This window comes from Chlorocebus sabaeus, chromosome 13, assembly GCF_047675955.1.
Source record: "Chlorocebus sabaeus isolate Y175 chromosome 13, mChlSab1.0.hap1, whole genome shotgun sequence".
NCBI classification, from domain to species: Eukaryota; Metazoa; Chordata; class Mammalia; order Primates; family Cercopithecidae; genus Chlorocebus; species Chlorocebus sabaeus.
The window spans coordinates 16,577,527-16,603,190 of record NC_132916.1 but is presented as its reverse complement, the minus strand read 5'-3'; the positions used below and the strand labels follow the sequence as shown (position 1 = coordinate 16,603,190).

At 38.8% G+C, this 25,664-nt stretch overlaps 1 protein-coding gene across 4 annotated transcripts in view; it reads left to right on the top strand.

Moving 5' to 3' along the window:
* Positions 1-25,664, top strand: part of OPRM1 (opioid receptor mu 1) — a 90,739-nt gene that overhangs the window by 49,053 nt on the left and 16,022 nt on the right. The window contains exons 2-4 of one of the 4 annotated variants that reach the window (XM_073022322.1): positions 3,917-4,269; positions 5,043-5,563; positions 18,890-18,988. In XM_073022322.1, the coding sequence (XP_072878423.1) occupies positions 3,917-4,269; positions 5,043-5,563; positions 18,890-18,988 (973 nt within the window). Of the gene's footprint in view, positions 1-3,850; positions 4,270-5,042; positions 5,564-5,899; positions 5,981-7,415; positions 7,593-18,889; positions 18,989-25,664 lie in introns of those variants that run through there. The other 3 variants (XM_008007645.3, XM_008007646.3, XM_038001127.2) reach the window with 3 other exon arrangements.

Genomic DNA, 25,664 nt, shown 5'->3' with positions numbered 1-25,664 from the left:
GGTGAAACCCTGTCTTTACTAAAAATACAAAAATTAACTGGGCATGGTGGCACACGTCTGTAACTCCAACTACTCAGGAGGCTGAGGAAGAAGAATCGCTTGAACTTGGGGCTTGAACTTGGGAAGTGGAGATTGCAGTGAGTTGAGATGGTGCCATCGCACTCCAGCCTGGGCGACAGAGTGAGACTCCATCTCAAAAAATAAAAATAAAAACTAATTAGTTAATCAAAACAAAAAAAAAAAATCTTTCTTGAACTCACAGTTCTCTCTTTCCCTCTTGGTACCAAAATATCTCCAAAGACTTTTCTAAATCATTGGCTTCCAGATCCTCACTTCCCATTTACTTTTTTTTTTTTTTTTTAACTCTTATCTGTTTATCATCCAACCCTACTACTCCATGGAATTTGCCAAGGTTCTTTACAGGTATTTTCTCAAAGGCAGTGAAAATATTTCTGTTACTCAATCTCCTCGCATTCAGCAAATTTGACCACTATAGATTTCATGATAATCTTTCTTCTTTTGACTTCTTTAACCCCAGCTCTGGGTTTCTTGCTTAAATTCTCTGGCCATTTCTAAGTTCCTCTGCCTTTCTCAGAGCTTTAACCTAGGCCCTCTTCTCTTCCGTGCATATACTTTCTCCTTAAGTTTTCTTCCTCAGTTAAACTACTACTTCCTCATATAAACTACCCATATGTCAACTACTCCCAAAGTCACATTTCTAGCCCTGTCCTCTCTTCTAAACTCCACATTCCAACTGCCTATTTAATTTCCTTACCAGTTACATAATAGGCACTTAGCAAAAATAAGAAATAAAAATAATATCCATTGCGTATATCCCCTTTCAGTAATTCCTTTTTATGCTGCAGGTCTGTTATCCTTAAAACCAGACTATGAGAGTAAGCCAGTATTTCCAAGAAAGGGAAAAAGAACCCACAGGGAGAGCCATTGACTATCAATTCCATTATAGAATTTTGAAAGCTTTAGCTTTAAGATGCAAAACTATATGGATGAGAAAGGAAAATGTTTTTCATGAATTCTGAAAGCTTGCACTTAATTATGAAAAACATATCCTAGGCTGCATGTGGCGGCTCACACCTGCACTTTGGGAGGCCAAGGAGGGAGGATCTCTTGAGCCTAGGAATTTGAGACCAGCCTGGGCAACATGGTGAATCCCCATCTCTCATCTCTACAAAAAGTACGAAAGATTAGCCAGGCATGGTGACGCATGCCTGTGGTCCCAGCTACTTGGGAGGCTGAGGTAGGAGGATCGCTTGAATAGAGGAGGTCAAAGCTGCAGTGAGTCATGATTGTGCCACTGCACTCCAGCCAGGGCGACAGAGCCAGACCTTATCTCAGGAAGAGGGTGGAGGGGAAGAAAGGTCATCCTAAAAACTGAAAGAATACAGCTTATGCAATAGGTCATACATTCGAAAATAAAAGCTGTTGAAAATGTTGATGATCCTGCCACACAGAGAGGAAGACAGGAGAGAAGAAAACATTCTGGGTTGAGGAAAGACATTTGAGAGGATAGGAGAAAAAGAGCAAGAGAAATTAACTCAGTGTGAGCCCTGCCTTTACCAACTGATCATCTCATTCCCTCACTCTAGGAAAAACTCTTTATGGGGAAATAAACAAAAGGAATCCAAAACAATAAGAGATGTGACCTCTCGCCTGACTGGAATTCTGGAGAGAGACACTTCACAGAGTGTCCCAGGGTCCCCTGGAGTAGCTAGAGGGGAGTAGAAATCTGGCCAGATGATGCTTGGCAAAGAGAAACTGAAATGGTCTTTCAATATGAGGAGGAGACCCAAAATGGGATAGAGGAGGTTAATGGAGTTGGGAACTTTTGTGCCAGCCAGAGGCACCTGCGCTGCGTGTGGGAAGTGAGCCCTCTAGAGTCTTGTGGCAGAAATCCAGGGGATACACCAGAGAAATCATCAGGCTCCCTCCAGGAACAGCTCTGAGAGCCAGAGTTGAGAGGTGAGCAGGGAGGGGCTGGAAATATGTAGGGTGGGGCTCAAGACTCATACACACTGGAGTGCTCTGTAAGAAAACGATAAAAAATCATGAGTAAAAATAAGAAACTAAAGCAGATAATTCAATGGAAAAAATGATTTACAAATATAAAGTTTTAAAATTTGACAAATAGCACAAATATCACAAAATTCAGAAAATATACTTTTTTTATCTTTTTAATTTGTTTTCATTTTTTAGAGATGAGATCTTGCTCTATTGCCCAGACTGGAGTGCAGTAGCATGATCGTAGCTCACTGCAGCCTTGAACTCCTAGGCTCAGTAGATCCTCCCACCTTGGCCTCCCAAAGAGCTTAGGATTAAAGATGTGGGCAACTGCACTTGGTCAGAAAAATAAATATTTTTGTTAGTTAACTCCCTGCCATACCTCTGTAATGCTTTCTTAAATGGTAGGCTGCATACTTTAGGAATGCCTGATTATTTGATTAAAATTTCAGATTATCATTTTCTATATGGAAAAGGGAATAATAATTAGTTTCTCTAGCATGGTTAATGAAAAATTTATTTATTTTTATTGATATTTTACATAATTTTTTAGTTTGCAAATCGATCCTGGAATTGTCATTTAAATTTGTAAGATTGTCAGATTTGGGCACATTTCTATCAAGATCATTTATTATACAAGCTATAAGATTTATCAGGAAAGTTATCACATAAGTGAAATGTAATCCAATATGTTAAGACGCATGAAATATGTGATTTCACATACAGACATACTCATGGCTTTAGTACTGCTTTAGTACTGCAGCAAACTTAATGCCTTCAAATGCAAGAATCCTGATAAATTCTATTTCAAGACAATTGCCATCAAAAAGTTACAGTCCATGAATAATTGAATTTTACACGTATAATCAGCTATAGTCATGATAGACGAGAATTGCTTGACTAGATATGATAAAAATCAAATCCTCTACTTACAAAAACCTGTGTAAGATGATTTTAAAGTTGTCCCACAGATTGGCTTCTGCCTGACATTTCAAACCTCATTTCTCTCACACTCACATATTTCTGACGTAGCCTGCAAAGAATGTACTTCGAGATTAAACTTGCACTTCCAGGATGCCTTCCACATCTTACTCCTGCTATTCCCTTTGCCTTATGCTCTGTGAGTTGCCTCATCTCTGTGCTCCATAATCGCCTGCGTGTTTGTATGTGCATGTGTTCTTGTACGTACTATCTACAGACGTGCACAATTATAGTTCTTGATAATTTTAACTATATTTATATAGCTAAAATTTTCTCTTTTATATTTAGTATTACTATCCAGTCTGCCTCTACTACTTGACTGGAATCTCCCTCTTTCTATTAGACCTATCACATGACTGACACATTACAAAAAAAAAAAAAAAAAAAAAACTTCACTGTGTGCTCGCGCCTGTAATCCCAACATTTTGGGAGGCTGAGGAGAGAGGATTGCTTGAGCCCAGGAGTTCAAGACCAGCCTGAGCAACATGTTAAGACCCTATCCCTACAACAGGTTTTTTAAGTTAACAGGGTATGGTAGCATGCACCTATGGTCCCAGCTACTCAGGAGGCTGAGGCAAGAGGATCTCTTGAGCCCAGGAGGTTGAAGCTGTAGTGAGCCCTGTTCATACCTTTGTATTCCAGACTGGGTAACAGGGCAAGATCCTATCTTAAAAAAAAAAAAAAAAAAAAAAAAAAACTCAACAAAGCAGCATCATTGCTATTATTACAGCTGTTCAGCCCATAGGCACATCATTGACATCATTATAAATAGCCAAGCTAATACTGGAAAATAATTCTATATCGAATCTCAAAAAAGCTTCCTATTAATTCATGCAAATTTATTATTGGAAGCTTACCTGTATTTTACATGAGTGTCTTTTACTGACTCGGACACTCTTCTTCCTTTATCTCCTAGATACACCAAAATGAAGACTGCCACCAACATCTACATTTTCAACCTTGCTCTGGCAGATGCCTTAGTCACCAGTACCCTCCCCTTCCAGAGTGTGAATTACCTAATGGGAACATGGCCATTTGGAACCATCCTTTGCAAGATCGTGATCTCCATAGATTACTATAATATGTTCACCAGCATATTCACCCTCTGCACCATGAGCGTTGATCGATACATTGCAGTCTGCCACCCTGTCAAGGCCTTAGATTTCCGTACTCCCCGAAATGCCAAAATTATCAATGTCTGCAACTGGATCCTCTCTTCAGCCATTGGTCTTCCTGTAATGTTCATGGCTACAACAAAATACAGGCAAGGTGAGTGATGTTACCAGCCTGAGGGATGGAAGGTTCACAGCCTGATATGGTGATGTTATAAGCAAAGTAGTATTTATAGAGAGGTCCATCATCTTAGTCAAATTGTAATTTTAATTATTCTTTCTAGTAAAAAAAAGCCTTTGAATACTTTAAAATTGGAATTTTCCTCATAATTTTAGGCCTATTAAACCCTTTAAAGAGAATATAATCTATTTATTTCTGATTTCTCTGTATTTACTTCATAAAAATGGTGTGTAAATTAGAACATAGCTCTCCCAAGAGTAATTGGAGCTTAAACCCAAAGAGTATTACACTGAGGCTTGTTGAAAATTTTCAAGTGGCTGATTACATAGCAAATTTGTCTTTCTACACCTAATATCAGAATATTGAACAATCTATCAAAAAATGAAGTGAAAACATCCATTACGTGGAGTCTCCTACAGACTTTGGACAATTATTACATTTTTTATATCAATGTAGACCTCATGGAGGATCTAGCTCATGTTGAGACGTTCATTTTTGTTCCCTTAATGAAATCTTAATGTGATCAAAGTGGACTGCAAATGAGAAATTTAGAAAAAAAAAAAAAAAAACATTAGAAGTAAAACTTTCTTTGAAAAGTAACAAACAACTGAGTTTCTTCCACAATTTCTTTATAGCCTTAAGTTAGCTCTGGTCAAGGCTAAAAATGAATGAGCAAAATGGCAGTATTAACACCTTATGACATAATTAAATGTTGCTGCTAATTTTTCCTTTAAATTCCTTTCTTCTAGGTTCCATCGATTGTACACTAACATTCTCTCATCCAAGCTGGTACTGGGAAAACCTGCTGAAGATCTGTGTTTTCATCTTTGCCTTCATCATGCCTGTGCTTATCATTACCGTGTGCTATGGACTGATGATCTTGCGCCTCAAGAGTGTCCGCATGCTCTCTGGCTCCAAAGAAAAGGACAGGAATCTTCGAAGGATCACCAGGATGGTGCTGGTGGTGGTGGCTGTGTTCATTATCTGCTGGACTCCCATTCACATTTACGTCATCATTAAAGCCTTAGTTACAATCCCGGAAACTACGTTCCAGACTGTTTCTTGGCACTTCTGCATTGCTCTAGGTTACACAAACAGCTGCCTCAACCCAGTCCTTTATGCATTTCTGGATGAAAACTTCAAACGATGCTTCAGAGAGTTCTGTATCCCAACCTCTTCCAACATTGAGCAACAAAACTCCACTCGAATTCGTCAGAACACTAGAGACCACCCCTCCACGGCCAATACAGTGGATAGAACTAATCATCAGGTACGTAGCCTCTAGAATTAGGTGCATCCACTGGGGATGACATAAAAAATTATAAATCTTTGTGCCAAACTAGGAGTTTAATCCATTATAGAGGATGAGAATGGAGGGAAGAGGGGAGCAGACTGTGGTTCTAGTGTTAGAGAAGAGGTTTGTTATACAAATTGTGTTCTTTATATTTGACTGTACATATTCATTTAGGTATAAAGATACACCAATGAGAAATCCATGAAACTATTCAAAATAACTATTTTTATGGCTTTTACTTCTATGCAAAATTTATGACTTTAGCACATTGTGGAAGTAATTCTGATCTAGAATCCTTTTCATTTTCCACAGAATTATTATATAATTCATAGATGTCACTCCAAAATCTCTCTTATTTCTCAAAAGCCAGTCTTGCTCTGGCTCTGTGATTAAAGAGAGAGGGTCAGTGCCTTGCCCACTGTGGTCATGGATGCAAGATATTCACAGAAAATTAGCATCATGGAAAAGGAGAAAAGATTAAAAGATGACCATTCCTAACTTCTCTTTAGCTATTGGTTTGCTACCTGAACTCTAGCAATATCAAACATATTAACTCTAAAAATATCAAACATATTAGACTGAATCATATATTTAACAGACGAATCATATTTAACATATGAATATTAATCTAAGAAATATTATTAGATAAAACAATTTTTAACAGACCTCATGCTTATTGGAGAGAATAGGGTGAATAGTGACTAGCTTTTGGAAGGTGTATTTCTGCACCCAGAAGAGTACAAATGGGGACCTACACAAAATATTCAACACTTACACACAATGACATAATCATATGGGAAGTCACAAGGAGGAAAGAGAAAAGGCTGTCTCCAAGTTAATACTACATGGTTAAGTCACTGGTTGGCTAACTTTGGCCTCTGATCTATAAAATCAATCAAATACATGGCTTAATTTTTAATATTAATCCAAGTAAGTAAATTTTAAATAATGATGCCAGCATCCAAAAATCACAGCCTCTATAATTTTTTTAACAGTGAATTCAAATTGAAACTTCCTATGAAGTCAAGGCTGGAGTCAGAATCTTGGCTAAAGTTCCTAGAGCCAGGGGTCAGGACTGTGAGGACGGATGGCTCCAGAGAAATAAATAGCAAGTCAAATGGTTGAGGAGCTAGGGAAGGCCTTTGACAGCACAGGGTGCAGCGGCTTCTTCCTGCTGTCTCTTGACCACACCCTGTCTCTCACTGTCCCCTCTATACCCCACTCTGCCGTCCAGCCAAGCCCAGGCTCAACCTTTCTAATTGACCAGAGGACTAATGTAATATGGCCCAGATGCATCTGTCATGGGCGACATTAATCCTCATACCCCTGGTATTCAGTGATGCTCAGAGGAACACAGGAACTCGCACCCCCTAGAGAACATGAGGTAATGATGGCAGACCCACTTCCAGCCAAAGGGAGATTATTAACTTATTATGTCTCACTTCTAATTCCATTTCAGAAATGAATGCCAGAAAGAAATGGTTTTGACTCTGCTTCTCTTCTCTATGTTTTTTTCCACATCAAGACCTCTAAACCTACTCATTTTACTAGGGGCTACTTTTTAAAAGTAGTTGCAAAAACAACCATTACTTTTGCACCAACCTAATGCTAAGCAGCTCTCCTATTCAGTGGCTGCTAGAATCTTGTAAGGAACTTTAAAAGGGCAGGGATTTAAATAGATTTTCACCAACCTGGGGATAACACGTTAAAGACTGCAACTTAAAATGCCTAGTCCTCAGCTAAGGGTAAAATATTTTGCTTTGAAGTAAAATATTTCCACTGGAGCAAAATCATGGCCATTATGAAGTATTGACTCTTTCTCCTTCAGTCCCTACCTGTACCTTCCCTGTCTTGCTGGGCTCTAGAGCATGGCTGCTTAGTAGTGTACCCTGGACTACTGCAAGGACCTCTTGCCACATATGACCTCCCAGCTGTCCTTCACTCAACCTGCCTTCGTGGAAATACAGCTCCGAGCCCATCTGGTGGAGCATTTCTCCTGAGTTAAGCATGATTATTCTTCAGTTGCCAGACACTGCCCTTGACTCCCTTCCAAATTCAGCATTTTCACATCAGTATGGCTATTGTACAGCCGGATAGAAAAGAAGCTAATTGGAGGAGTTCTGTTCCAAGTAACTAAAAGGTTTGCTTTAAAAATACATCCAATTAGGCCTTATCTTCATTGCTGCCTCTATGAAGCAGCATTAGTGTAAGATAACAGCAGAAACACATTAGCCCTGGAATTGGCTGCTGTCCCCAAATGCCCAACTGAGAGAACCGGACACAGAAGAGAGGCTACCAGGAAAAGAGGGAAAGATGCTCCGACATATTTAAAAATTAAGACAAATCAAAGCTCTCTTTAGCTAATCTCCACTGATGTGTCATCATTAGAACTAAAGCAGTTACAACCAGACAACTGGAACAATACATAAGCTGCTAGTGATAGTTGCAATAATATATCAACATAATAAAATGACTTGAAGGAGAAATTGGAGACTTGATGGCTGTGTCTATAGGACATGTTGAATTAGTTGTACAAACCCAGAATGTGACAAACAGGTGTTTAGTCGTCATTTCACATCATGATCCATCATGTTGGAAAACAAAGCTAACAGGATTTGCATTTAACCTTTCAACTACTTGTTTGAAGTTTATATTGGTTGTGGATGTTTATGTTCTGCCTTATGTATTTGTACTTTCTTTGAGGAATATATTATACTCTATATGTCACATTTCAAGCACATTAGTCAACTTCATATTCTGCAGATCAGAGATCCAATATCAAACCTTCCCAGGGTGTCTATATTCTGACAACTGTCCAGTGAGGCAATGTCCATACAGCGCAAAGTGGAGTGGCGATTTGGCAGTTATCAAGGTAATTTGATAAGCCAATGAAAAAATTCTGTGCCCAAAATAAGCTTGGAGTCATACTTACACAGTTAAGAGCTGCTCAGTCAGCTTTTGCTACACAACAAATCATTCCAAAATTTAGTGGCTAGAAGCAACCATTTACTTAGTTTACAATTCTGTAGAACAGCCATTGGAACGGGGCTTGGCTAGACCATTCTTCTAGTATTGGCTGGGCTCGCTGAGGGCAGCAGCCAGATGGGTGGGTGGTCAGCTCGCTGATCTACGTGGCCTCAGCAAGAATGACTAGCTCCACGTGGACTCTTACCCTCTAGCATGTTACCACAGCCTTGTTCTCACGGTGGTCACAGATTCCAAGAGAGAGAAAAGAGAGGAAAGCTTCTTTTGGCATACAGTAGGAACTGGCATACAGTCAACTCCTTGCTTGTTATAGGTCAAATGAAGTCATCCTGCCAACCTAGATTCAAAAGGTGGGAAATTAGACTCCATCTCTTGCTGATAGGATCTGCAGTCACATTGCAAAAGGATAGGGATATAGGGAGGGAATAATTATGACCACTTTCGCTAACAATCTGTAGTAAGGACATGCTGCATGAGACAGGGAAGCCATTACCTCCTGAGAACAGGAGCCATGTCTGTCTTGCTCTCCCAGGTCATAGTCTAGCACATTAAAAAGAAAGTACTTCTGACGGGGCACAGTAGCTCATGCCTGCAATCCCAGAACTTTGGGAGGCCAAGGCGGGTGGATCACCTGGGGTCAGGAGTTTGAGACCAGCCTGGCCAACATGGTGAAACCCTGACTATACTAAAAATATGAAATTAGCCAGGTGTGATGGCACATACCTGTAATCCCAGTTACTTGGGAGGCTGAGACAGGAGAGTCGCTTGAACCCAAGAGGCAGAGGTTATAGTGAACCCAGATCGTGCCATTGCACTCCAGCCTGGGCAACAAGAGCAAAACTCCATCTCAAAAAAAAAAAAAAAAAAAAGAAAAGAAAAGGAAAGGAAAGAAAGAAAGAAATTCCAAAATATCCAAAGCACTGGACAGATTCATGTCTGTTGAATGGATAATGAGAGGGCTGAAGATATTTCAGGAGATGTGGCAGGCATGACCCCTTTCTCATGCAACCGACGAACAACCTAAATGACTGTGTAACCCTCTGACATCATTTCCGGCTTACTGTCAGTAATGGGAAAATATTCAAAATAGGCCTTCTTCCTTTTCTCCTCCTCAGCCTTTATTACTCTGATCCAATGTTACTTATACTTTTCAGAAAATCAGATTCATGGTTGTTTTCTAATTTTATTTCTAACGAGTGCTTTTGATGAGGAGACCAAGAGATTGATTCAGTGCCCTAGAGAGGTCTTTCCCTAGCTGAATATGAAAAAACAAAAAAGATGGTCTCATGTTTTTTTGTGCATGCCTGGACTCCGCCTACTGCTCCAGCTGTAGCCTTTGTGCCTGATTTATGTTCAGCTTGCTGTCTTTATGACTTTTAAATCTTTATTAGGTAGACTCAGGCATAGGCATTCATTTTCCATCTGCTCTCAGTGCAATTTAATTTCTCCACACATGCCCTACACTGCTGTTGTCCTGTTGAACTCCACTTTGCCTTCAAACACTTCCCCCATTTATTTCCATCACTTCGGGTTCAACTCAAACCTGAACTGCTGGCCACTGCTAACCTGCCTTGCCTACTTGGTTCCCACCTGAATCATATTATCTAATGCATTTTCTTTCTGTTGTTGTTTTTTGTTTTTTATTTTGAGATGGAGTTACTCTGTCGCCCAGGCTGGAGTGCAGTGGTGCGATCTTGGCTCACTGCAACCTCTTCCTCCTGGTTCAAATGATTCTCCTGCCTTAGCCTCCCCAGTAGCTGGGATTACAGGCATGCGCCACCACAGTCGGCTAATTTTTATATTTTTTTAGTGGAGATGGGGTTTCACCTTGTTGGTCAGGCTGGTCTCAAACTCTTGAGGCCAAGTGATCAGCCCACCTCAGCCTCCCAAAGTGCTGAGATTCCAGACATGAGCCCCCGTGGCTGGCCTCTAATGCATTTTATGTCTTGACACATAGGTGATTATTGAAAACGTTTAGCATTATATGGGGAAAAAAGCAACACTGTTAGATCAGTTGAATTGTCACTAAAACGGTGTAGTTTGGTGCAAAAGTAATTGTGATTTTTGACATTACTTTCAATGGCAAAAGCTGCAATTACTTTTGCACCAAGCTAGTACTAACAACCACCATGATAATAATGCTGCCTTGCATTTATATGGCAATGTACAGATGCAAAAGTGCTTTTATGGGCATTATCACATCTGCTTCCTGTAACAACTCTGCTGGGTAAATGTGAGAAAATAAATGCTCAGGGAAGTTAAATCACTAGATAAGATCAAACAGCCAGGAAGAGGTAGAATCCAGACAAGCACCCAGGGCTTCGAATATGACTCCACAGCTTTTCCCTGCTTCCCCACGCAATGCCACTTTGAACTCAATTATTATCACATGGTCTCAGCCAGATTCTCAAAATGTACTACGAGCTCCAGAAAATGTAAGTTCTTAAGAACTGCTCTGATAAATTACGTTTGTTATGTGAGGGTCCAAGAATCCACCTTTCAAATGAAACAATAAACTGAAATCTCTTATTTAAACTGTACCTTCATCTCCAAAGCAGCAAATTTACTGTTTTGTCTAACTTGCCTAACCATTTCAGTTAAGCTGATTGACATGAATGTTTTCACCAAATGAGTTACGTGTTTTGTGAAATAATGTAATTATCCTTGGAAAAAGGCTTAATATTCTGACATATCTACCTATGGGTCTTATAGGAAAAAGTAACATAATAGTGATAAAGTGAACATCATGGCTTGTCCTGCTCATTCCTTTCCATTAATATGACAAGTCCAGTCCTAAACTCTCTAATTACTGTTATTAAAGCACTTTCTTGACGTTTTAATCAAAATAGCAGGTCAAGAAGTTAGGAGATGCTCTGTATTTGGTTTAACTGTGAACTGTATTATCTCCAGCTAAACTAAAAGCAGAAGCCTAATTTTAAAATAAACTACATCACTCTCAGACGTTGATCTCGGTTTTTTTTTTTTACAAGACATCTGTGGAGAGTTCATTTGGGAAAGAAATTATTTCAATTCAATGGGAAAAAAAACCTCAAATGAGAATAGCTCACAATATTACAGCAGTGGACAACATTAATGCATATTTTGGGAATGAAATCAAAATGGTTATTCTTTCAGTTCTATGGTCTAAAAAGAAAATGGTTCCAGGTGTGCGTGTGTGGGGGTGTGTGTGTGTGTGTGCATGATATAGGTGTGTCTCTTTTTGCATGTATGGAATTAGAGTAAATGTAGGTTTAAAATTAATATTTCATACATGGCAGAAGAAATTAGTATGTGTTTCTATAAATTATTGTGATATGTGAGAGAAAATGTTGTTTAGTTAAAAATGTGTTTATCCCTAGAAAAATTTGGCTTTTAGACTATTCATAATAACATATATTGATCATTTTGTGTCTGGGATGGGATATCTTATTTAATCATATTAGATATAGATTGTAACCTCTACTCTATAGTTAAGGAAATTAATGTTTAAGGAAGTAACTTGCCCAAGGTCATAATTAAAAAGTAGTGGCTGGGGATCGGGTGCAGTGGCTCATGCCTGTTATCCTAGCACTTTGGGAGGCCAAGGCAGGAGGACTGCTTGAGGCCAGAAGTTCAAGACCAACCTGGCCAACATAGTGAGACCTTGTCTCTACTAAATTTATAAAAAAATTTTTTAATTAAAAAAAATTTTAAAAGTTAGTGGCTAAGTGTTGACTCCAGTTAAATTCTATCTTATAACCCAGGCTTTTAATCAATGTGCCCTGATATATTCCAGTCTATTTTTCACTCTTTTCAGCGTGGTCTCAGACCTCTGAAAAATTTAGGGAAATTTAGTTTTAAAGATTGGATTAACTAAAATGGTGCAGTATCTTCTTGTACTCACTGTTCCAACTAATGCAACTAACTGAAAAACAGAGCAATATATTTTTCCTTTAAAACCTAACAAAACGAGATGTCATCTTATTTGGTTAAACTTAAGTGGTGAATTGCTATTTTATAGCCCTTTGTTGTAAAAATATTCTCACTGAGATTAAGTGTTTTGGAACATGTCAATCTTTATTTTCTACTTCATGTAGTTTGGGATGCCAGATATGAAAGGTGCATATTTTTCTCTTTTAACTTTCAACAACACCACATTTATTTTTCCTTCTACCTCTACGATTTTGAAATGCAGTTTCACAGTATTTATTTTTGCTTTTGCGTTTTTCTCCTTCATACTAAAGGAAAGAATGTTTGAATGTATATGACCTATCACAAACCAGCTGTTAATTTTTCGATGTCATTCTGATCACTATATCTTTTGGCAGATTGCAAATAAATATTTGTAAGTTGCTAAAATTTGACAAAAATGGCAAAATTAATTTGGAGAGGACATTATGTGAAATAGAAATTTCTGTGGGGTGTGGAATAAAATTTGTTTTTTGATAATTTTCCTTTTCTAATTATTATTTCCCTGGAAATCAAGAATCTAGAGCCACAATGTCATCAGTCTTCTCCCTTCACACTCAGAATTTGTTGCCTTTTAGAGTAGGGTTTCTGAGTTTGACATGAATAGGAACTTTTTATGATTAAAAAAAAAAATTAGAGCCAGGCCAGGCTTGGTGGCTCTCGTCTGTAATCTCAGCATTTTGGGAGGCCGAGGCCGGTGAACTGCTTGAGCCCAGGAGTTCAAGACCAGTCTGGGCAACCTGATGAAAGTCGATCTCTGCAAAAAATTTTTTTAAAAAATAGCCAGGTGTAGTGGCATGCACCTGTAGTTCTAGCTACTCAGGAGGCTGCTGCTCCCTGCAGCCTCTACTTCCTAGGCTCCAGTGATCCTCCCGCCTCAGCCTCCTGAGTAGCTATGACTATGGGCACACGCCACCACACCAGGCTAGTTTTTGTACTTTTTGTAGAGACAGGGTTTTGCCGTGTTGCCAGCCTGGTCTTAAACTCCTGGGCTGAAGTGATCCACCTTACTCAGCCTCCCAAAGCCCCAGGATAGCCAAAATCCTAAAAATTTAAATGGCTCCAGTATTTACCCAGATCATACTACTGATCAGCTGAACGTTCTTGGGCAAGTTTCTAACACTCTCTGCTTGCATTTCCTCATCAATAAGAAAGGCAATCACTGTAGTAACTACCACTTAGCTTTGATGTAAGCAGCATTTCCTCATCAATAAGAAAGGCAATCACTGTAGTAACTACCACTTAGCTTTGATGTAAGCATGATGTATGATTATCCATCCAAAGTGTCAGGCAATTGGCTAATATTATTACTCTAAGCCATCCAATGAGACTTTACTATTCTCATCTTTTCCTTTCCTTTTCCCACAAAACTGAATTTCATCTCTTGTAAATAACATTTAAAAGGAATGAAATAATGTGCCAAAAGAGATCATAAAGTGGACTAACCCAAGCCTTCTCAACCTTGGCACTAGTGACATTGTAGGCACTGTAAGATGTTCAGCAGCATCCCTTGTCTCAACACACTAAATGCCAGTAGCACCCACCCATCTCCCATTGTGACGCCAAATGCCTCCAGTTATTGCCAAATGTCACCTGGAGTGGAGGCAGGCAGCAGAAGTCAGTCAAGAACCACTGATCTAACCTGTTTAATTTTTTTCAATAGCTGGAGAAACATTAAGGTCTAAATTAGTTGTGATTTTTTAAAGCAATGCTTGAGAAAATTGGAACCAAACCCCAGGTGTCCTGACTTTAGTCCGATCCTCCTCTGAAACATCACACTGATTTCTCTAAGGAAAGCTTTCTTCTACACCACTAACCAGTTGAAAAAAAAAAGATTCCATATTCATGGAAGACAAGGCAAAGGCACAATTCTTCAACCCTTATATTACTTCAAGCTTCTTTTAGAAAATAAAATGACCTTCAGCTTGAGACACTATTAAGAAAAAAATTAAAGGCCAATAAAGATGAAGATATTGTTAGAGAAGCCCAGGAGGCTCCGAATGAGGTCAAATCTCATGGCGGTATTAAAACATTAAGAGGAGTTGTAGACAAACTACAATGAAATACAAATCATAATCTCCAAAGCAAACAAGAATGGAAGGACTCCTGGAAAACGAGGGTAAAGAAATAGTCTTAAGTTTAATGGGAATATTGTAGCAATTGAAAACCACAGAATATTTAGCTTTGTACAAATTGTTTCTAGAACCTGGATTAAACCATTAAAATGTATTTTGAAAGTACTTAGAAAGAAAGCAAGTAACCTCTAAGAGGCAAGTTATTATTAGTTATGGCAAAATAAATTTTATTTTCTTAGAAAATTACTGGACCAGGAAATTAGGCAAACCCTATACCAATTGTGTTTCTAACAATAGATTTGACAAGCTCTTACTAATTTCTGTAATACTATCCTATGTTTAATTATGATCTAGATAATGGTACAATGAGGTAGGTTTATAACTTTTTTTTCCAAAGTGAAAGCAAGTTTATTAAGAAAGTAAAGAAATAAAAGAATACCTACTCCATAGACAGAGCAGCCCTGAGGACTGCTGGTGGCCCATTTTTATGGTTATTTCTTGATGATATGCTCAACAAGGGATGGATTATTCATGCCTCCCCTTTTTAGACCATATAGGGTACCTTCCTTATGTTCCCATGGCGTTTGTAAATTGTCATAGTGCTGGTGGGAGTGTAGCAGTGGGGACGACCAGAGGTCACTCTTGTTGCCATTTTGGTTTTGATGGGTTTTAGCCGGCTCCTTTACTGCAACCTGTTTTATCAGCAAGGTCTTTATGACCTGTATTTTGTGCTGAACTCTTATCTCAGCCTGTGACTTAGAATGCCTTTACTGTCTGGGAATGCAGCCCAGTAGGTTTCAGCCTCATTTTATTCAGCTCCTATTCTAGATGGAGTTGTTGTGGTTCATATGCCTCTGACATTTCCCCCCTCCCTTTTATAAGAGAACCCTTAATCCAAAGAGTTGCAGAGAGATGAAAATCCATCTTCTGTAACTTCTTCAGGCTGAATAGGGGCAATAATATTCCTGCCTAGCTATTATGGGCTCTTGTGTTCAGGGTAGAGAGAAGTTCAGTCAGAAAGCATCAGTATGGCGAGGGCCATTCATGAATCTTGAGTTTCAACAAGAGATGATATCTGGAAGATTAATAAGTATTTAGTTTAAGAAAACATTCAGTCAGCTTGTCCTGTATTCCTACACAAAAAGTGTAACAGGAATATATTCCACAAGAATAAAGCAAAATATGTAAAGTTATTCCAAGTAAACTAAATTAGAAGGCTTTTCATGAACTGGACAACTGTTGGAACTAAGCTGATACGGGGTTGTTAGCTGTTTGTAATGTGCCCAGAATTAGAATACTGATTTAGATTTTTACATTACCCATCCCTCTTGTTTCTTCTAAGCAGCAGTCAGATGTTACTGGTTGGTTTACAGGAATAAGCAGGATTAGCCTAAATTGTGGAAACAATCTTAAAAACAACTAATGAGAATTTAATAACAAGTGTACAATAGTTTGTGAAACATAATATTTCTCTCTCGTTTCCCATTTTTACTAAAGACAAATCATGGTAAGACTGATTTGCTTTATTATACATGGCCTGATTATTTGTATAAAGTGCAGCAAGAATAATTATTTTTCACATAAGCTCTTTTTAAATTGGCTTTGATGGAACTCTATTCCACAGAAGGAATTTCAGATAAGACTTTTTTTAGCTGAGCTGAGCCATGGGTTTGTACCCTCAAATACCTATGAGTTGGGTCAATTTCCTTCCTCTTGAAGTCCCAAGATAACTTCAGGCTTCTGGACCTGACCGAAAGTGATGTTCTTTACTTAACATAGGTCAGAAACCCTGAACAGGGACTGTGTAGGCAAAATATGAGGCCAGTTCCCCAAGGGGCTTTTATTGGCTTTATAAGTCAAGTTTAATTCCTTAAAAGAAAACACACCATTCCAGTCAAAGCCTTGGCAAGATAACCAGTTTCTCCAATTGTGTCCTGTTACAAAAGACAACAGATTTTTATTGCACCTGTACAAATAACTATACTGTCATGCATTAAGAATACTCACAACTAGTTTCCAAATTCTGTAGAAATCAGGTAGAGAGAAATAAATATGCTCCAAATTTTGTTCATAGGAGTACAGTCAACTGTTAAAAGCTGTAAATAGCTTAAAAGAAAAGTTTTCTTGACTCTGAAAAACAAAACAAAGAATCAGCAATGTTCTAAGCAAAGTTTAAAAGATTACTTTAGTTTTATTGGTTTACTGAATTTAGTTGACTCCTGTTTTGCTTGATATTCATGAATATTCCAGCTCTTCATTAAAGTTCTGAAAGTTGTTTCCTCTATTCTAATGTTACAATTTCCAAAGTTATCAGAAACCTGCATTTAAGAACACCTGTTAGAGTTTTATAGCTGATTATAAATCACCTTCTAAAGAGGATTAAAATAAGACAACAATTTTCTGTGGATGATAAAAAGTTTTAGGACAGCCACTATTAAAGCCACAATTGATAAGGAAATTTGCTTACTTCTGTGGCACACAAAATTTTACACAACAGTTATAATTATTAATAACATACACTAAGTCATATTAGAATTATAGGAGTTTCCCATAACTTTGGAACATAAACCAGTAACACATTTATGCAAATAGTCTAAAGCAAGCAAAACACCATTTCACATTTGATAATGCTTCCTCTATGATTTTTATACCAAATAAGCCAAATTTCACCTTTACATTAATGTATGATTAATGCTAAACCTAATTTTTAATAAAATCTTATAGACATATTTACCCAATTTTAATGTTTAACCATAAGGTAAGATCCTTATAAACCTTTTGTAACCCTTTACATTTTTTTAAAGTAAGAGCAGATCAGTGCTTTAAGAAAAATCTATTGTGCTTTTATTCCAATGTTGAATTTATGGAAAAACTAAATAATACTCCTTTTTAGGCAATATGTTCACATACAGAATCTCTTACAATTAATCCTTACAAACCTTCCACAACTTGCTTAAATCTTTAGTTGTTTTCTTACTTAAAATAATTCTTTAACACTTTAAGCAGAAAATATTCACATTCTTATGACTTCTTATAATTTTTCAGCAAAAACACATTTTACTTTCTTTACACACCTTGCATGTAAAATTGTTTCTTTAGTAGTTTTAATTACATGTTATAACGTTAACTCTTAGCAACTTCTATTCTGATGAAAACCTTGGTAAATTTGAGATTTTCATTGTGTACTGGGTGTGAAGCCTAGCCCAGAACACACCAGGCAGAAGTGCAGAAAGGAGCTGGCTCTCCAGCATAGTTAAGGGCATGACTAACTCCACATGTCCCCAGACCTTACCTAGCAGTAAAGCAGGCAAGTTGTACAGTAAGAGTCATAGTGTCATTTTATGAAGCATTTAGAAGACCTAACAACCTTTGAATTGTACAACATTTCTTGCATAAATTCCTTTTCACAAATCCTTTCACAACTTACACAGAACATCTGAGACATTTGTGGACTTTCTGACTTGCCCTTAACATCCCTTCTTTTAAACAACCAGTTATTTTACTTTAAGACAAGAATTTACCATACAGGATCCTTTTGTATATAAAATCTCTTTCTTTATGATCTTCTTTGTATAGCTAGGGGGCATGGCAAATTCCACATGTCCCCGGGTCTTATCTAGAATTTAATGCCTTTAAAGTAGGTAAATTGAACAATTTTCAAAAGTCAAAGAAACAGTTTGACCTTAAAGCATTTAGCAAGTCTGAAATCTGACCTTCATTTAGACCAAATGTCTACATTTTTAAGACATTTTATTTTACGAATCATCTTTAAAACTGTCTTTATTTCCAAAATATTAGTAAAGTCACGTGAACAAAGAAGCATTAAAGTTTCTATTTTTCTGCTGAAATATTTTATTTAAATGCTTATTTTTCTAAGCCAATTAATTAGAGCCCTTTTATATATAAACATACAACACATATAAATATACAGACAGAAGATTCAGCACTTGTAATATTTTCATTTGCCAGTTTCTTAATTGGATGACTGGCTTCAGGGTGGAGCCCTTGGAAGAACAGGGCCAGGAAAGGGATCTCTGGTGCCTCCTGTTTTTTCCAAGGAGTCCAGACAGAGTTTGAATGTCCACTTTTAATTAAACTGATATTAACCATAGCACTCTTTAATAAAGTTATTTTAGAATTTCTTATGCCAAATGGCCAGTATTTCTGGCTTTTGACCTTCACCAAAGGTAACCATACTGGTGCTTAGAGAAAGGAAAATTTCAGACAATCCATGGAGAAGAAGAAAATAGACATGTTCACACAGATATTAAACATGAAATGACTCATTTTCTAGGTGGAATTGAACCTGGACTACCACTGTGAAAATGCAAAGCCTTGGCTACTGAGCTACAATGTGGGGCAGTCTCCATTTCCCTTCCCAGGAAGAGTCTAGAGTAGTTAATTTTGAGCTTGCAAAGGCTTGTAACTATATAATATGATTTTTACAGCTGACTATGACATGAACCCTAAAATTCCTATTCCCTTGAAGGTGGAGACCAAGAGACGGTACTGCCACGTGGTTAAAAGGTCAAGCTCCCAAGGTGGAAATTTCATCCAGTTTTTTTTGGTTGGTTTCAAGGACGTCCAGCCAACTTTCTTACTGACCAGCTTGCTGGGGCTTACAGGTATTGTAAGCCCGTGTTCTATCCTAAAGCATCCCTCAACACAGAAAAACAACCTCATAACACAAAATACACCAGCTTAAGAATAGTCTTAGAATTCTTTTTTGCATTAATCAAAACTCTACAGAGGAGATAAACACTGATTATTTTATTTTATTGCCATTCATTCAACCATTTGCACAAAGAGGGAGAAGATAGAAATCTGACTGGTAAGAAATTCTTACTTTTTTGCCAGCATGCCAGGGTTCTGGGTTCCCTTTCCCTAAGCAGTCCTAGTGATCTGGCTTGTGGCACCATTGCCCTAGAAGCCAAGCCACATTATAAAGGAAATTTTTTTTTCATTCTGGCCAGAGCAAAGTACATGTGATAAAGCATAGACATTAGCCACTCCGCTTAGCACCCACTATCAAACTAGTAAGCCTTAAATTTACCCCCAGATGGGCCCCATCATCTTTAATCCAACCTCTGACTTGGAGTTTCAACACGTGATCTCTGGGCAAGACAGTTGTCCTGAGTAACAGAAAAGATAGGAAAGAAAGGGAGAGAGAGAAAAGCGTTGCCTGTGGCAGGGTGGGGAAGGTGGAATGATCAGGAAGGCCAAAGAAAGACCCACCTGTTGCAGTGACACTGTAAAAGTTCAGGCAGCTGCTTCTCAGTAGCAAAAGGATCTTTACCAGCATTCCTATTAGCTCTCAAGTTTCCCCTTTTGGGAAGGAAAAAGCTCCCCATGTCCCACGATCCTGTACATGTCCAACCCTGTCATCCACAGCCATCAGCCAAGAGTGCAAGACAGATTAATCCCAAGAGAATAGCAGTTAATATCCCATAGCATCAAAGCTGTTCTTAGCCGAGAGGGACTTTACTGAGAGGGATCTCTAATGCCCTAAATCTTAGAAGGGACTCTGACTGTCCTAAGTAGGGCCTCTAGCCCCAGTTTATAAACTTTAAATTGACTCCCATCTTAACAGTTGCAATCAATGGAGGAATGCTTGATAACCTTGGTGATAAGATGAAAAACCAAGCATACTAGAAGTATTCACTAAAATTAAAAATACGGTAATTACTAGAGAAAGATTTTAGTCCAAAAATCCAACTATAGAAACATAGAATGTGAGTGGTAGCACGTAAGAAATAAGTCATGGGGATTTTATTTCGTGGACCAACAATATGATGATATAAGCCATCTAACCCATTGAAATTATAGGTCTCATCAACAGAATTTTAGTGTCTAGAACCAAAGAAATGTTCGCCTCACTCTAATAGACAGTACACTTCAGGAATGAAATAAGCAAATTAGATTGTGTTCAGAGATGAGTACCCAAGATGGCAGAGGGAATTAAAATAATTGCTCATGATTACCCTGGGAAATAGAAGGATCAGAAAGGACAACATAGCTATCTTCATATACTTAAAGCAATGTGAATTGGGAATTGGACTTATCCAACATAACCCCACTTATGAAAGCCAATGGGTAGAGGTTACAGAGAAAGCTATTCCAGTACAACCAAACGCAAAAAAGTTTTTAAGCCACTTTCTTGAGACATGATTGACTTACAAAAAGATGTACTTATTTAATGTATACAACTTGATGAGTTTAGAATTTTCTAAGCTTTGAGTTACAGAGATTTTCTTGTTACTGGAAGTCTAATATTCAAACATCAGCATTTTGCCTGCATGAAAGGGACATTGAGAGAATTCAGATGTTAAGATTTGATGATTAGAGAATCAGAGGGAATGACCCTTTGAATAAGGTTTTTGGTTTTCTTTTTTTTTTTTTTTTTTTTTTTTTTTTATTTATTTTTATTTATTTTTTTTTTTTTGAGACAGAGTCTCGGTCTGTCGCCCAGGCTGGAGTGCAGTGGCGCAATCTCGGCTCACTGCAAGCTCCGCCTCCTGGGTTCACACCATTCTCCTGCCTCAGCCTCCCGAGTAGCTTGGACTGCAGGCACCCACCACCGTGCCTGGCTAACTTTTTGTATTTTTAGTAGAGACAGGGTCTCCCCATGTTAGCCAGGATAGTCTCGATCTCCTGACCTTGTGATCCGCCTGCTTTGGCCTCCCAAAGTGCTGGGATTACAGGCGTGAGCCACCGCTCCCAGCCAGGTTTTCAGTTTTCACACGTTCTACCAACTTCTTGTAGAACACTGCTACAGTGAAATGCTAATGGTGGTCCATGAATGACAAATGTTAGGAAATGTGGCCTATCATAAGATAGGTCATGGGGACTGATAATACCTATAAGCATTTAAAGGGCTTTGAAAAGCCTTTCTCTCTCTCTCTCTTTCTCTCTCTCTCTCTCTGTGTGTGTGTGTGTGTGTGTGTGTGTTACATACATACACATTTCATTTTCTAAGCCAAAGATCTACAGTTCTCCAATTTATCTGAGCACAGGCCCAGTTTTTCAAGGGACACCTTATAACATCTCACAGAATAAAGGTTTCACTAGGCAATGTTTAAAAGCCACTGCAGATAATCAGTTCCAGTTAGGCATGAAAATATTCAAAATTCAATGTTTCACTGAATAATTGTCAAAGTCTCATAATTCTAGGCATTAATCAGAATCCTAAAATTGATTGTTAAACTCTTATTCTTACTCATTTAAAATATATGCTCTAAATACTTCGGTATACAAAAAGACATTAAAATTTCATATCTCTGAAAATAGAGCAGGGTTTTTTTCCCTTTTGTTTTACTTGGGTTTTCACTTTTGTTTTGCTTTGTTTTCCAGTGATAGTATAAGAAAAAAATGTATGTAGCTTTGGAGTATAAATCACTGAATTAAACTATACATGGCTAAGAATAAGCATTATAATTGGCACGTTGTTCTGTTTTTGAATGAAATATCTTTGCAGAAAATAGATTTATTTTAAAAGTCATCTAAACTCAACTGTGAGAATACCAAGGGCTAACAGTTACAATATTTGTCTGTGAAAGAATGTAATTGGAAGCCAGAGAGCCTGGGTTCTGGTGCTAGCCCTAATGGAGACCATTTGTGTGAGTTTTTCATCCCCTGGCTTAAGGGTTGCTTATGGTTGCTTAAGGGATCCCTTCACAAGCAGGAGTTTCTGAGCTCTTTTGACTACTCAAGAATTAGGACTCATTGGCCGGGCACGGTGGCTCAAGCCTGTAATCCCAGCACTTTGGGTGGCCAAGGCAGGTGGATCACGAGGTCAGGAGATCGAGACCATCCTGGCCAACATGGTGAAATCCTGTCTCTACTAAAAATTCAAAAAACTAGCCCGGTGTGGTGGCGGGCACCTGTAGTCCCAGCTACTCAGGAGGCTGAGGCAGCAGAATGGCGTGAACCCAGGAGGCGGAGCTTGCAGTGAACAGAGAATGTACTGCTGCACTCCAGCCTGGGCGACAGTGCGAGACTCTGTCTCAAAAAAAAGAATTAGGACTCATTTCTGGGTTTGACTGATTATGCCATTCAGACTCCAGGGCCAGCTTCTGTTAGTGAACAATAAATGTAATGACCAAAGCTTTCTCTTGTGAAAGAGAGATGTATTATATTGAACAAAATAAGTCCATATTCACAGCATTGGCACATCAAGAAAGCATTGGCAGATCGGGTCTGGATCTTTTGGACTACCAGATTATTCCACCTCTCTGTGAATTCTTCTTTGCTGAAGTTGGAGCCTTTGTTCTATAGATTCCATATGTCTGATTCAGGCAATGGAGCTTGGAAGAGGGGATGAGTTTCCTATTATTATTATTTAGGTACATGGAGATCTTTGCCTATGAGTCATCAGCTCCCAAGTTTTTCTGTATGGTTCTGTTTTTATGGTTTCTGTAATAAATGAGATTTTGAAGCCTGTTACTGGCTTAAACTCTGTTAGGCTTCAAAAGTACCCAAGCCTGTTATTGCCTACAATTGTAACTTTGAATGGCATCACAAAGAGAAAACAAGATATGGAGGTGGAAGAGAGTGGCCGCAAAATAAAAATATTAAACCAGCTTTCCTCCTGCGATGCACCTGGGCACACCACTTCACCTCTCAAGGTTATGTTTGCTTCCATAGATTGACAAAGTGGAAAAGGTAATCTCTTCAATTTTCTTTAGTTCCAAAAGTGCAGGAAATACACACCAATCTTTGTGTGGATAAAGATTAAAAGTGCCTTAAATCAACTTCAGTTTGAACCTTAAAAGCTTTTCAAACATTTAATTTTTTAAAATATGACCAAAAATAGCCCAAGTTTTGGAATTTGCTACTTTAATTCCTGGAAAAACTACAGTTTAAAAAAATTGTTGACAAAAATAGAAAACCGATAGCAGAAAATTGTGTATCCAACATATGTGTCTAAGCATCGTATCTAATGTCAAATGTCAAATCTACTGACTGTACTGTGGTTATCATCAGAAAAGAAACCCAGCTTTAGAAAATGGTAGAGAGTTCCAAAACTGCGAAGGAGATATCTTAGCAAGCAAGCAGGTTGGTTTGTCACAATTCTGTGGGTGCTAGAAATAGACAGTGTGACTCAGTGGACCAGAGAAAACCACTTATTACTCACAGCACAGTAAACAGCACAAGTATCAGCATGCTAATGCCAGTTCCTTTGCCTTTGTGTCTCGTGATGTGACACAATGAACACAAATTGCTGCTACACATACGATGAGTTGCACAGCAGCTGAGGAGCTCGTAGATACGGGTTCAGTGTCTTTTGTAGCAAGCAGTGAACAAATTAATCCTCCTTCCCCAGGAGGCAGAGTCTCAAAATGCTGTGGTCCTCATGTGATCAGGCAGTGAAGGTTGTTAATTGACTATATGACTAGCTGTAGAAACAACTCAGGTTGAGAAGATAATTAGATCTTGTAGTTCAGCTCAGTCAGTAAGAATGGGCAGGGTTGTTCAGTGGACTCTCCCAATAATTGACATTCAGCCTAGCATATTCTTGGCTGAACTTAAATTTTTATACGATTATGGCACCCCATCAGCAACTTGAATTAGATATATTGACATATTGACAAGGACTAGGACCAAATCTGTTTCCACTTATTTCAGTCAATACTGGATTAGGGCTATTGTCAACAGAATCCCATCCACGGGATGAGGTCAGTCTGTAGTATTGACCTCAACCATGCACTCCAGGATCCCAGACTCAACTAAATAAGTCACAGAGAAGACTAATAGGTCAAATTTCAGAAAAGCACCTAGCTTCCTTTCTTACAGTATGCATAGATTGCTCCACCATACCGTGGATATTAATCCAAACACAACAGGAACAGTTGGCAACCATACAAATTCTCCCCCATGCAGCCAGCCTGTAGTCTAAGGTCAATCGATGACCCGTTTACAATCAGGGAGCTAAGACCGACCTGTTGATGTTTTATGGTTTGTTCCATCTCGTTGGCTATGGTAGCTAAACTTAAGAATAGGGTCCTGACCTGTCTCTAAAATGTGGATGCTCTTGCTGGGTAACAGTACTCACACTTCTGTATGGGAATAGAAAACCACATATCTCTCAGGCAGGATAGCCTTCTTTACCTAGGGAACTAACAAAGGGAATGAAATCCAAAGAGTGGTGCCATTGCCAATCATTGCAAGAACTCAAAGATGAACCAAATAGCAACCCCCACATGCGACAGTGGATGGATATCCTCTGGGCCACTCTCTCCCACATATGAACATATAACTTGATTTGGATCACCATGACCTTGGTTTGGTTAAGCTCTACGGGCAGGGTCACCAAGTAGTTGTCACCTGGACAGCCCTACATAGCATGACTCAAGGGCACTCAGTGTCAGGAGAAGCACATGAATTAGTATGAGCTGTCTGAGTGGTTGCGCGGGTAAAAGGGTGATTCATCTGGGGGAGCTGTCTTTGATACACCAGGCACGGTAGAATAATTCTGGACCAAGCAGGCCAACAGGAGATTTTCTGATCCCACAGCACATGGATGAGGATGATAAATTCATCTGATAAATCCAGCAGTGGTACAGGTTGGCAGTCAGAGCTGCTGCTTATCTCTGATGGACCAGCCTCTCATTTTGCCAACTGAGAGGCTGAGATTCAGAGACAAAAAGAGCATTCATTTTTCCCTCCTCTGAGCACCTCCAGGGTCTAAGGTATCCTTTCCCCAATGAAGTGGGGAGTAGTGCCAGGGAAGCAGTGAGTCCGGAATGCTAAGGGGTACCTCCAGGTGGAGATTGTTTCCCTTTCCAGAAGCCTGGAGTTGAAAAGGGCCCCCTGGGTGGTCTGATGCAACAACCTGCTACACTGACCCAAGCGTCACCTGCAGCTTAGGTCCCCAGCCGTATATGGCAGACTTTCTAATCAACTTGTACATAGGACTCAACAGGAGGCATGCATAGGTAAGGCATGTATTATCTCTAAGATCTAAATAGTCCAATTAAGTGCCAGGCTTCCTTTCTCTTAGGAGAGCCATAGAGCAAAGAATATTTTATTTACAGTCTAGGATCAACTTTTGAGTCTTAGTCCACATTGTT